Here is a 14,287-nt window from a genome sequence, read left to right as displayed (position 1 = left end):
ATTTGACAATCTAAGGGAAAAGAGGACAGTGACCCTGACTAAAGAGTCAGGTATTGCACGTTTTGAAAATTCCTGTGGCACATCAGTTGAAAATCATTGTCTAAGTGATTATGTATAAATTACATATAAATGTTATGTATATTCCAATAGTAGAACTCTGAGGTTGAATTACATCAACATTTATTACCCACAAAACAGTAATTTTGTATGGTTGAACATAATATTGAGTAACAGTATAAGAGATTGTAGTAAATAGGCATCCAGTTATATTTTTCTAAAAATTATTGAAATACCACCAAAATATCAATCAATAGTTGAAACTCTTAAACTGTCTCCTGTGCTCTGAATTGGGCACAGAAATACTTTCCTCAATCATGTGTCCCAGTTTTTGTTACTGAAACTGAAGGACTTTCTGTTGGGAATGTATTATCATGACTAAGTAGTCTAGATAGACTAAACAGTAGACGAAGGATTTGAGTTGAGTCATATTCTTCCTCTTTAACCATTGTGGCATGCCATACAGTCTTAAAACTTACTGAATTAATTTATTTCTAATAAAGTGTGGCTTGAGTCCCATTAAAATGAACTCCTGGAAACTTTTAATTATTTTGTTTTGTGGGAATTTTGTAATAGATACAACTTGGCATTAAGAGGGCCATTGACTGTAGTCTTTAATATTTTATGTATGTAAATTTTTCTAGTAATGGAATTTGACCTATAATTTTCCATAATTCTGGTTTATAGCTTATCCTGTTAAATATCATTTTTAAACAAACGCTGTTGTTAAAAATGGCATTATAAAACCAGTTTTAAATTCTGATTATCCTTGGAGGAAGAAATGAGTTTTAGAAATTTGTTTTTGTTAGTTTTTAGGATAGCTGTACAGGAGTGGAAATGGAAAGATTGTAATGAACGAGTGACTTTTATTTCAGAATCAATACAGTTTAAATTTAATACTTTTTTAGCTATGTGTAATGTTATATAAAGTAATAGAGTTGTAATTTAGGTCTCAAAGGGTTTCAGCTAAAAATATTTCCTAAAATTTAACAACAAAACAAACAAAAGAACCTCAAAACTGACATTGTAAATATTAAGATAGTTGAAATGCAGGCCCTGGCCCTGTAGCTCAGTTGGTTAGAGTGTCGTCCACATTCACCAAGGTTTCAGGTTTGATCCCTGGTCAGGGCACATACAAGAAACAACCAATGAATGCATAAATAAGTGGAGCAACAACTTGATGTTTCTTTCTCTCAAATCAGTAAATAAATAAATAAAAATTAAAAAAAAAAAAAACCTTCTCCTGAGAATGTCAAGGCAAAACATTAAAAAAAAAAAAATAGTTGAAATGCCTGCCTGATTCTTACATGGACTCTTCTATGAATCATTATCAGAATTTTTTTATTCCCAGTATTACAGCCGCCCACATAGCATTTCCCACATCAAGAAAAATTCCACTTTATATCCCCAAAGGGTGTGGAAGCAAAATAGTCTTTCTTTAAATTAGAGTATTTTGTCACGATGTAATCTATCAACACTATTCAGATTAGAAATAGAGAAATCACTAAGTTTCATGCTCTATTTATAAAACTGAACCAAAGTTTCAGTATTAGAAACTGCCTTTTGTAACCTGGCAAGTACAGTTGTTTTTTGCATGTCCCACTTGGTTATTAAACTTATAAACAGCTGTATAGGGAGGTAAGTGGTTTTAAGTTTGGTTGCTTTCTAAAACAGTCATTTTTCAAGTATAATTTGCTTGTCAAAGAAATATTTTTAGATAGCTACAAAATTTATGTTGTAAACATGTAGAAAAGGGACTCGTCATCTTGAATATTGCTATTCTAATGTCTTTCATGGTATGGTTTGTAATCTTACATACTGTAGACCAGGGTCATTAAACTTGCTGTAAAGGGCCAGATGGAAAATATTTTAGGTTTTGCAGGCTACATGTGGTTTCTGTCAATGTTCTTTGTGGGGGGGTTTTGTTGTTGTTGTTTATTAATCCCTTTAAAAATGTAAAAAACAGCTCTGACCAGTTTTGCTCCATGGATAGAGCGTCGGACTGTGGACTGAAGGGTCCCAGGTTCGATTCCAGTCAAGGGCATGTACCTTGGTTGCAGGTACATCCCCAGAGGCAGCTGATCGATGTTTCTCCCTCATCGATGTTTCTAACTCTCTATCCCTCTCCCTTCCTCTCTGTAAAAAAATCAATAAAATATATTTTAAAAAAATGGAAAAACCATTCTTAGTCAAGGTCCATACAGAAATAGGCCACAGGCCATATTTTGTCCTCAGGCTATATAGTTTGCTGACCCTTGCTTTAAATCAGTACTGTCCAAAAGAAATATAATTTGAACCATATATGTAATCTTAAATTTTTTAGTAACCACATTGAAAAAGTAAAAAGCAGATAAAATTAATTTTAATGATATATTTAACCAATTATATCCATGCTATTATTTCAGTAGGTTACACTAGCCAAATTTCAGGGACTCAGTAACCACGTGTATTAGATAGCACAACTGTATACCAGAGCTACTCAAAGTATGGGCTGTGAATTGATGCCAGAAAGATGATAAGTTAGGTATAGAAATTAAAAGCATTTAAAATATTTTATAGCAATTTGACAGTTATTTTTATGTCTGTTCAATCTAATAATGCACTTGCATTTCATATCTTTTTTACATTTCCTATTTCCAGTAGTTTATTCTTCTTATATCTTATAGTACAAAAGAGTCAGTGCTCTAGACCAGTGGTCGGCAAACTCATTAGTCAACAGAGCGGCAAATCGCGGCTTGCGAGCCGCAGCTTGCCGACCACTGCTCTAGACAGTCTCTCCTAGGATTCTATAGGCCTGTGGAATACATGACAAAAATAAAAAGATGAGAAATAGTGATGAGATTGTGGCACATAGTTTATTTAGTATTGTTCACACCCTACTTCAGAGCATTGTCCTTTTTTTTTGTTTGTTTTTTTAATCCTCACCTAAGGATATTTTTCCCATTGATTTTTAGAGAATGGACGGGAAGGGGAGAGGGAGGGAAAAAAAAACCCACATCGATGAGAGAGAGAGACATTGATTGGTTGCCTCCTGCATATGCCCACTAAAACTAAAGGAATAAAAAAAGCATAAGGAATAAATTCACAAGCAGAAAACAAATAAGAGAAGACAAAAATAGGCCTAATTGATCAAGTTTTTGGTAAAAGCAAGTCACTAGAAATTAACAGAACTGAGAACGGCGATCTAAGCGCCTGCAAAATGAATATGTTAGAAAGGAGCAAACCAATTTACACTGCTGGCTCAGAAGTTAGAGGAACCAGCTACTTCAGAGGGTAAGGATGAAGTATGCAGCTGAAAACTTGTATGGTTGAAAGTATGCATCAGGCTCCCATGTGTCGTCCCTTCATCTTCAGCAGCCAGGAGATCACCATTCCTTTACCTTAGATGAAAACTAGAGGTTAGAGCTGGGAGAAATTTAATCAAGAGGTTTGGATATAGCTGGAGCTGGGACAGCTTTTATAAATAAGGACACCTTTGAAAAAACAGGGACTTAAGGTTGAGGTTATTCTCTTGCCCTGTTCTCAGAACATGGCAGTCAGGTATATATGGGGGTTGGCAAAAGTAGGCTTACAGTTGTGAGTACTCAAAACAGTTTATTCTTGTATTATTATGTTTAAGTAATTATTATATTTAATATTATTATTATTATTATTATTATTATTATTATTATTAACCTACTTTTGCCCACCCCTGTATGCTCTAGAGAAGAGATTGGAGCATTTGTCTCTGGGATGAGCCAGCCAGCAGACAGACTTTTAGATACTGACTTTTGGGGATAAAAAAACAACTCATTACCTTGTTGTAAAACCAATCAGTTGGCAAACAACTCTCTCAAGTAGACAGAGCTTCTGATTAGCATGTTAGTGCTGATGGATAGCCAGGGCTCATCAGACAAGGACTTAAGAAGAAAACAGTACTGAGAAGAAACAGATAAAAATATTTAAAATGTTAAAAGAAAACATTTAAAAATTTTTGTATCCTTAGTGAAATGAGATATTACAGTCAAGAAATTAAAATAGGATGCTATTAAAAAGAACATTCAGAGAGCCCTAGCCGAGTTTGCTCAGTGGATAGCGCATCAGCCAGTGGACTAACGGGTGCCATGCCTGGGTTGCTAGTCCCAGTAGGGGGCGTGCAGAAGGCAACCGATCGATGATTCTCTCTCATCATTGATGTTTCTATCTCGCTCCCTCTCCCTTCCTCTTTGAAATTGATAATAATAATATATATATATTAAATAAAGAAGAACAGAGAGCAAGAAAATGGTTTTGGAAATTAAAACTGTGATAGAAGAATTGTAACTGAACTAGAAATGTTGGAAAGTGACACCAAAGAAATCTACCAGACAGTAGAAAAGGAAAGGAAGTACAATATTAAAAAGAAAACATGATAATCAAAAGATGAATCTAAGAGTTCTAGTATCTAATAAAAAGGACTTTCCGGAGAGAGGGAAGGAGCAGTGGGGAGGACATGGAAAGGCCACAACTCAATGAATGGAAAAAAAAAAAAAAAAAAAAAGGGGCCACTGGAAGGATAAAGAACAGCTATAATTTTTCATGAAACAAAAACAGGCCACATAAGAAGATTGGGAATTAGTATGATGTTGGACTTTTTGACAGCCACACTAGAACAGTGAAGTAATGCCCTCAAAATTCTGAGGGCAAATTATTTTCCACCTAGAATTTTATCAGTCAATTCAGGTTTTTCCATTTCTTCCAATGTTGACTTTTAGGTTACTGAATAAGACAGTGTGCCTGTTAATATTGTAGTCTTAAAATAATTTATTTGTAAAATGCCATAAACTGCTTTAAATTTTTATAAAGGAGCAAGAATAAAGATGCCAAATTGCATTTTTTTGTTTTTATTTTGTTAATTACTAAAGTATAAATTTTTTTTTATTTGCTCTCTTTCTTCTAAGATCTTCCAGGATTGAGAATTGGGAAGCTTAAAGATACCTTTTCACTTAAACCTAAATATTATATTCTCTTTCCTTCCTCTTATTTTTCTTTCTATTCAAACTGCTTCTTCAAAATCATGGATAAAATATGATACATTGTAGGGTAGAGAGGGGAGATATGGAATTTTTACAAGTAATTAACCTGTACGCTTTAGATTGCTAGGTTAGTGGAGTAGTAGTTGGTAAGTGAAATTGGGAAGATGCTACTTAAAGGCTTTTAACTAATTTTAATATTTACATAAATGTGGTCCTGCTTATAACTTTTGAGAAATTGAATCAGATATGTTTCAATAATACAGAATATGTTTTCCCTTTTCATACTTGAGGCAAGTACCTAAATTATTCAAAGTAAGGAGACAATCAGTGTCATAATGAAATTGATTGATAAATGGGAAAAAGAAACCAGAGTTTAATTGAAAGTGTTTCTTTCCTTTCCCCTGAGTCCTGAATATGTTATCTGAAAGAAAATGGGAAGTGAGGACTAGCTTGAATGCAGTGCCACAAAGGGCCTGGTGACCTTAACAGCTACCTAGCGGGATGTCTGTCCTATCACTTTAGTAATGGAAGGCAGACTCTTGCCCAGTATTGCTGAAATTTTCAAAGAGAGGGGGAGTGGGTTCTGCCTTTTCTGTTTTCACACACCACTTTAACTTATTTTTCTCCTTTCCCTGTTTTGTCTTTAGGTCTTATAATCAATGGATAAAGTGGGGAAAATGTGGAATAACTTCAAATACAGGTGTCAGAATCTCTTCAGTCATGAGGGAGGAAGCCGTAGTGAAAATGTGGACATGAACTCCAACAGATGTTTGTCTCTCAGAGAGAAAAGCATCAGTATAGGAGACTCAGCTCCTCAGCAACAAAGCAGTCCCTTAAGAGAAAATGTTGCCTTACAACTGGGATTAAGCCCTTCAAAGAATTCTTCAAGGAGAAACCCAAACTGTGCCACTGAAATTCCTCAGATTGTTGAAATAAGCATTGAAAAGGATAACGATCCCTGTGTCACCACAGGATCAAGACTTGCAAGAAGAGATTCCTACTCTCGACATGCTCCATGGGGTGGGAAGAAGAAACATTCCTGTTCTACAAAGACTCAAAGTTCACTGGATACTGATAAAAAGTTTGGTAGAACTCGAAGTGGACTTCAGAGGAGAGAGAGGCGATACGGCGTAAGCTCCGTACATGACATGGACAGTGTTTCCAGCAGAACTGTAGGAAGTCGCTCTCTGAGACAGAGGTTACAGGATACTGTGGGCTTGTGTTTTCCCATGAGAACTTACAACAAGCAGTCAAAGCCTCTCTTTTCTAATAAAAGAAAAATACACCTTTCTGAATTAATGCTTGAGAAATGTCCTTTTCCTGCTGGCTCAGATTTAGCCCAAAAATGGCATTTGATTAAACAGCATACAGCCCCTGTGAGCCCACATTCAACATTTTTTGATACATTTGATCCATCCTTGGTTTCTACAGAAGATGAAGAAGATAGGCTTAGAGAGAGAAGACGGCTTAGTATTGAAGAAGGGGTTGATCCCCCTCCCAATGCACAAATACATACATTTGAAGCCACTGCACAGGTTAATCCCTTATATAAACTGGGACCAAAGTTAGCTCCTGGGATGACTGAAATAAGTGGGGACAGTTCTGCAATTCCACAAGCTAATTGTGACTCAGAAGAGGACACAACCACGCTGTGTTTGCAGTCACGTAGGCAGAAGCAACGTCAGGTATCTGGAGACAGCCATGCCCATGTTAGCAGACAGGGAGCTTGGAAAGTCCATACACAGATTGATTATATACACTGCCTTGTGCCTGATTTGCTTCAGATTACAGGCAATCCCTGTTACTGGGGAGTGATGGACCGTTATGAAGCAGAAGCCCTTCTTGAAGGGAAACCTGAAGGCACATTTTTGCTCAGGGACTCTGCACAAGAGGACTACCTCTTCTCTGTGAGCTTCCGTCGCTACAACAGATCCCTGCATGCCCGAATTGAACAGTGGAATCACAACTTTAGTTTTGATGCCCACGACCCATGTGTATTTCACTCCTCCACTGTAACAGGACTTTTGGAACATTATAAAGATCCCAGTTCTTGCATGTTTTTTGAACCTTTGCTTACTATCTCACTAAATAGGACTTTCCCTTTTAGCTTGCAGTATATCTGCCGTGCAGTAATCTGCAGATGCACTACGTACGATGGAATTGATGGGCTCCCTTTACCATCAATGTTGCAGGATTTTCTAAAAGAGTATCATTATAAACAAAAAGTTAGAGTTCGCTGGTTAGAACGAGAACCAGTCAAGGCAAAGTAAATTCTGTCCTAGATCTGCTTTTATGTGCATCAGACAGTACACCTATAGCAAGCACACATATCAGTGTTAGGTTTTTTTCAGTACAGTATGTAAGCTTAGTGTTAGTATCTGTCAGAGGTGTTAGTATCTGTCAGATGCGATCTGCTGTTACTTAGAAAAACGTGGTGGCTATTGAGACAACAGAAGATAGAACTGAGGTGTTCAGTAAGGCTACAAAAATAGTTTGCCGATTTAGCTGTTTGGTTTTTAATGGCTGAAGTTATTGAATGAGTCAATTCTGAGGCATTTGCTATTAAGAATTCTATTTCTTACTAAAGAACAAATTGTTAATATTGGATGAGTATTTCAACAGTGTGACTAATGTTTGAAATTATTATTTTTTCTAAGAATTTTTCTATTACCTTCCAAAAGTAGTGATGTTTGTAGTTACTACAAATCAAGCTTTGGAAGTCCAAAAAATAAAGACTGCCTTCCTTTCAGAAAAAATTTAAAAATAAATGCAATTTTTTGGCCACAAGGGCATAGTGCAGTTCACGTAAGTGTTGATATAGTTTATAGTTAGTCTTTTTCTCTTCTGCAAAAGGTACTGTTAAGTAAACCAGTTTTTCTTAAAATTTCAGACTTATAAAGTTGGTAGGAGAATTTTATTTAAAAGCCTTAGGTGTTAATTTTTTTAATGAGTGCTTTAACTTAAAACATATTGGGAATAGCTGCTGCAATTTAGTCCTGTGTGTGATGTTTAAAGATGACATATGCAGTCTAATTGTTGATTTATTAATGTTGGATCTTTTCCTATGCCCATGACAAGTTTGTGAACCATGAAGAAAATGAGACTAGAAGATGCCCAAACAAGTCAGAAATAATAACTACAGTGATTGCTGATGTTGAGGTTGTTGTTAAACTGTAATAATTTGGATGGCAGTATTTATCTCTTTGTTGTAAATGCTCATAGCTGAATTGCTTAAAGTACAATTTATAGAATTTCAATAGAATTGAAAGAATTTCATTTTTAATGGAAAATCTGAAATCTAAGTTGCAGATTTAAAAGGTACTGTACAACCATTGTATCTGTAAATAACTTTACTTAGCACCTTTTTGTCACTTAGAATAGTATGCAATACTACTTGAGTGAGCTATTTTGGAAGTAATAGCAAGTTCTAGTGTTTGCTTCTTAGCATTGAACTGAATTTTCAGTTCTGTCCTAGACATTTTGCACTAAAGTAGTAGAATCCATTCTTGTGTCTTTTTGTTCATGTGCTCTGTACCACTGGTGAGTGCTCCTTAGTTCCCTTACCTGCTGCTACAGAAAGTTATTTTACATCCTGATGGCTTATTGCCAAGGCTACAAAAAAAGAAAAGCTATATTTGTATGCAACACTAATCCTTTGCTAATGTATGTTTCTCTGCTTGCTGTGCCTTGTTATGGCTGCTTTTTTGTGCTAATAAAGTATGTTTGGTGTTCTCCTTGTATATCTACTGTTTTATACATTTGCAACAATTTCTCTTGTAAATGGAATGGATTGGGTTTTTAAATAAGCTTTACCTGACAACCTACTATAGTCAGTGCAGAATTACTGTACAGTCTAATATTGACTTATTCTGACTAAACTAACTCTAAATGTAATGCTATACATCTTTCCAATCATCACATATACTGTGGAACACTATAGTTACTGCAAATTACTGTGCAGTTCAGATTGTAACAGAAAATGAACAGAAAAATATTGACTAAACGTTGATTTCTCTGCTTTTAAGTGAAAAATAGAAACTATCAATGACATGTCACAGTAAATAAGTATTTCTAGCCTCCCACTCACCAGAAACAGGTTAAAAGAAGTCTTGTGAACTAATACATCAGCGCCATTTATTGGTTTGGGGACCATTTTAATTAACAAATGCCTGAAATGTAGAACTTTAACCAAAGATTTGTCCATTTTAAAGCAAAATGGGAATTGAAGGAACTTATAATTCCTGTTATTTCTAATAGAAGTCTCTGAAGAACATATACCAAAGTGTTTGAGAACTTCATCCAAACCTACTTTACAGCATTATGTGCAATTAAGTTGTTATGACATAATTATATTGCATAATTGTTGGGTTCATTTTCTCGAGCTTATCATGTACCTGGAAAATAAACCTCTTGGAAATGAAAGGTTCTTACTGCTTTTTGGAGATGGACTATATGTGCAAGCAAGATCTTGTTTTAAAGAGTTTAACTTGAAACTCCAAGAAAGCACTTGATGTTTTATATGCTTATAGCAAATCAGTGTTCTAATTGTAGTTTTATAGAAAGTATTAATGCATTTATGTATTTCAGAACTTTATATGTTAAATGGAAATTGTTTTAAATGTGTAAATATTTGAGTTTCTGTAAGCATGTATACACTGTGCTAAAAGTCACTTATGTTTCAGTTTGTGTGTAATATTAATATGCAACTTTTGGTTTAAAATTTTTTTCTTAAAATATTAGTGGCTTACATTTTAAAAAAGAAAAATCACCAGCATGAAATTGCACTGAAGTGTATATTCACTGTGTCTTTTTTTGAATCCCATTGTAGTCTATCAACTAAATTTGTGTTTTCATGGTCTTTTTGAAGTGTATTTTAATACAAACCAGGAAATTCTTTATAGAAGTTTAGACACATCTTCACAGTGAAGTAATTAACCCAGAGACAGAGTGCTCTGATTCATATATATTCTCATTCTTTCACTCATTCACTTGTTCATTCTCTCTATATATGCATATATGTACACAGACATACATACATTTCTGGTGTTAATATTACTTTAGACAATATTGCCATCTGATTTTAAGTCATTTAGAGGCCTTATTCCATATATATGTGCATATACATGTGTGTGTATGTGTGTGTGTGTGTGTGTGTGTGTATCCTATCTAATAAAAGTAATATGCAAATTGACCATACTTCCGCTACACCCATAAGCCACGCCCACCAGCCAATCAGGGGCGACTATGCAAATTAACCCAACCAAGATGGCTGCGGCCACGGAGTTGCAGCAAGCAGGAGGCTTGGGTTTCCCCGGCAATGGAGGAAGCCAAGCTTTCCTGCTGCCCTGGCCGGCCCAGGCCTACACTCAAAACTACGAAGTTTCAATTATAGAAGATAAATAAATCCCAACAAAAATGGCTGCGGCTACGGAATGAGCAGGAGGCTTGGCTCCACTCAAGGCTACAAAGTTTCAATTATAGAAGATAAACTCCTTGGGTCACCGGGGGGTGTGGCCAGCCTGCAAACCACCACAGGCCCCTCACCCAAGCCGCCCATGCCCCAAGGGAACCCCCACCCTGATCCGGGACACCCTTCAGGGCAAGCCAGCTGGCCCCCACCGGTGCACCAGGCCTCTATCCTATCTAATAAAAGAGTAATGTACAAATTGACCATCATTCCAACACACAAGATGGCTGCCCCCATGTGGTCAAAGATGGCTGCCCCCATGTGGACACAAGATGGCCGTGACAAGATAGCCAGCAGGGGAGGCAGTTGTGGGCGATCAGGCCAGCAGGGGAGCAGTTAGGCATCAATCAGGCTGGCAGGGGCGTGGTTAGGGGGTGATCAGGCTGGCTGGCAGAGCGGTTAGGGGCAATCAGGAAGGCAGGCAGGCAAGTAGTTGGGACCAGCAGTCCTGGATTGTGAGAAGGATGTCCAACTGCCTGTTTAGGCCCGATCCTACCTAAACGGGCAGTCAGACATCCCTTGAGGGGTCCCAGATTGGAGAGGGTGCAGGCTGGGCTGATGGACACACACCCCCGTGCAAGAATTTCATGCCTCTAGTATATATATAAAAGCCAAGTGACCGGAACACCGGAACGACTGGTTGCTTTGATGCACACTGCGGCCCCATTTGGCCCCTCCCCCCACCTGGGTCGGCCCCAATCAGCCCCAATCAGGGCAAGCCGGCCGGACCCTACCCATGCACGAATTCATGCACCGGGCCTCTAATATATATATGTATATGTATATGTATATGTATATGTATATGTATATGTATATATTCCTTGTATCATTCAAATTTGGTTATCTGCACCTACAGTTTAGTCTTGCTACTGTTAGTCTTTTTTGTTACACAATCACCATACAGAGATAATGCTTTTATTAGTATTTTCTGGCTAAACAGTGAAAAAAAAAAGAGCTTGGTTTAAATATAGTTACTAAGAGTCATAATTAAATTGATACTTTTAGACAAAAATTTAGCCCAAGTAATTATACCCCACAACTGATCCATTTTCTTAAGGTCTATTGGAAGATTTATGTAAGATTTATAATGGCTTGATCTATAAAAATTGATACTTCTGAGCTTCATTTTGACAAAATTCAAAGCTTATGTACCTCTTTATTTGACGTTTTGACCTGGTTACTATTCATTTTTTTAAATATATATATTTTTTAAATATATATTTTATTGATTTTTTACAGAGAGGAAGGGAGAGTGATAGAGAGTTAGAAACATTGATGAGAGAGAAACATCGATCAGCTGCCTCCTGCACACCTCCCACTGGGGATGTGCCCACAACCAAGGTACATGCCCTTGACCGGAATCGAACCCGGGACCTTTCAGTCTGCAGGCTGATGCTCTATCCACTGAGCCAAACCAGTTAGGCTAAATATATTTTTATTGATTTCAGAGAGGAGGGAAGATGGGGAGAGAGATTGAAACATCAATGATCAGAATCATTGATCAGCCGCCTCCTGCACACCTCCTACTGGGGACCTCCCCAGCAACCCAGGTATGTGCCCTTGACCAGAATCGAACCCAAGACCTTTCAGTCCCCAGGCCAACACTCTATCCACTGAGCCAAACCAGATAGGGCGAACTGTTCATTTTTATCCCAAGCTTCCTTTGTTCCCTGGCACTAAACAGTCGTTTGGTAAGTTTTATTGAGATTGTTCTTAAATCACTTATTTTGATAGCTATAAAATTGCTTTTAGGTGAAGGGCAAGAGGCTATGAGTGAGTCAGGACTCTATCCATCTCTGGGAGTGTGTTAACACAGGGGAAATTACACCAGTTCGTTCACTTGTTCTGCACACCAACACATACAGTTTTACTATATGAAATTAGATAAAGATACACACAAAGGGCTGACTTAAAGGTGAGAAGAGTTCCCAAAGAGGACAAGACTGCTTGGTTGTATGCACAAAAACTACAGTACCAATGAGGTTAAGTTTTGTTTCATGTTTTTTTTGTTTTTTTTTTGGCAACAGCTGATACAGAACAGACTTTCTAAATAGTATGGTCTACAGAGGTTTGGGGTGGGGTTTTTGTGGGAAGTGGTAGGTGGTTGCTTGCCATTGCAAAGTATGGTTCAGTTGGAACAACTGTTTTGGTGCCCAGGAAACTTGAACATTTAGACTCGAGCCATTCATTCAACAAATGTTCATTGAAGACCTATGTGCCAGTCATCATTTTAGGTGATGGGTCTGCATTGGGCTATAAGACAAAGTTATAGGGTCACTGGGGAATGGTGACCTTGAGTGGTTAGAGAAAAATGACCAAAGAAAAGAGCATTTTGATGAAAGAAACAAAATCTCAAGTCCAGAATGAGCTTATATACTGAGAGAGAAAATGCCACCAAGTCTGGAGTCCAGTGAGGGGGTAGCAGGGGGTCTGGGAGGAGAGTAGTAGGTGCTAAGGTTGTAGAGATTGTTAAGGGACTGACCAATGAGGACTATGAATCCATAGTAAGGAATTTTTATTTTATTCTGAATACTAGAGGCCTGTTGCAGGAAGATTCCTGCAAAAATAGGGCTTCCTCGGGCCTATTCCTGCAAGAATAGGGCTTCCTGCAGCTGGAGTGAAGCAGAGAAGGGAGCGAAGCCCCCCGAGGCGGGCTTCGCTCCCGTCTCTGCTGCCCTGCTTGCTTCTCTGCAGCTTCGCTCCCTTCTGCAGCGCTTGGCTTCCTTCTACGCTGTCTTCAGTCTTCGCTCCACTCCTGTGCATGCAAATTAACTGCCATCTTTGTTGGGTTAATTTGCATACTCGCTCTGATTGGCTGGTGGGTGTAGTGGAGGGATGGTCAATTTTCATGTTTCTCTTTTATTAGTGTAAATGTTGGTAAGCCATTGGAGGCTTTTAACAGGAGCCCTCGGGGAGTGTTGGAGAGCCAATTTCAGCCCAATCCCACAGGCCACTACCCTCAGGAGGGCGCCAGATGCAGGGCTCATGGCTGGTGAGCACTGCTGCGGCAGCTTGATCCTCTCCCGATCGGGACTGATTGGGCGTGAGCCCGGGGCAGGCACAGTGGGGCCGGGATGAGCGGGAGCAGCAGGTAGGAGCTGCAGGTGGAGTTGGACTGTGGGTTTCGGTCTGATCCCTGCAGGCCATCCAGAGGGGACCCACCCGTGCATGAATTTGTGCACCAGGCCTCTAGTAAAAGTATAATGATGCAAATATATGGAAATAGACCAAGCAAAAAGTAATTAAGCAAAAACTGGTTGCATGCTTGATATGGAAAAACAGAAACGTGAGTAGAAGCAGGGTGATTTGGTGTCTTGGATTTGTTCCATCACAAAAATGTCTAAGAATCTGACTTAGCAGAAGATGGAGAAGTAAGATGGGGAAATACAGTGGTAAGTAGCATGCATTTGAATCAGAGTCGATAATGATTCACTGCAAAATAAAAGCTGAATGCTTTTTAAATTTTTGTCTTTTATCATAAAAGCGAAAATTTTCTTTGGATATATTTCAGTTAGCAAAAATAGGTACCGTACTATTGTAGGTCTCATAAAAGAAAAGTGGTGTAATGTGAATATCTGAAAATACCTCTATTTAAAATAACCCAGAGTTAAATCTTTTATTAAAAGTAAAAGATTGATAACATGCCATATCTGAGACATTTAAAAGTTGTTTCATGCCGAAACCGGTTTGGCTCAGTGGATAGAGCGTCGGCCTGCGGACTGGAGGGTCCCAGGTTCGATTCCAGTCAAGGGCATGTACCTTGGTTGCG

General features: G+C 38.0%; 1 protein-coding gene across 2 annotated transcripts in view; it reads left to right on the top strand.

Moving 5' to 3' along the window:
* The window catches only part of SOCS5 (suppressor of cytokine signaling 5), a 52,240-nt gene extending 42,333 nt beyond the window's left edge, over nt 1-9,907 (top strand). For both annotated transcript variants that reach the window (XM_080682871.1, XM_080682870.1), the window contains one exon: nt 5,699-9,907. In XM_080682871.1, the coding sequence (XP_080538997.1) occupies nt 5,711-7,321 (1,611 nt within the window). In that variant the 5' untranslated portion in view covers nt 5,699-5,710 and the 3' untranslated portion in view covers nt 7,322-9,907. The remainder of the gene's footprint in view (nt 1-5,698) is intronic.
* The last annotated feature ends 4,380 nt before the right edge of the window (nt 9,908-14,287 follow it).

The sequence above is a fragment of the Plecotus auritus genome, assembly GCF_963455305.1.
Source record: "Plecotus auritus genome assembly, chromosome: 8".
Taxonomy (NCBI): Eukaryota; Metazoa; Chordata; class Mammalia; order Chiroptera; family Vespertilionidae; genus Plecotus; species Plecotus auritus.
This window is presented reverse-complemented; position numbering and strand designations above follow the sequence as displayed.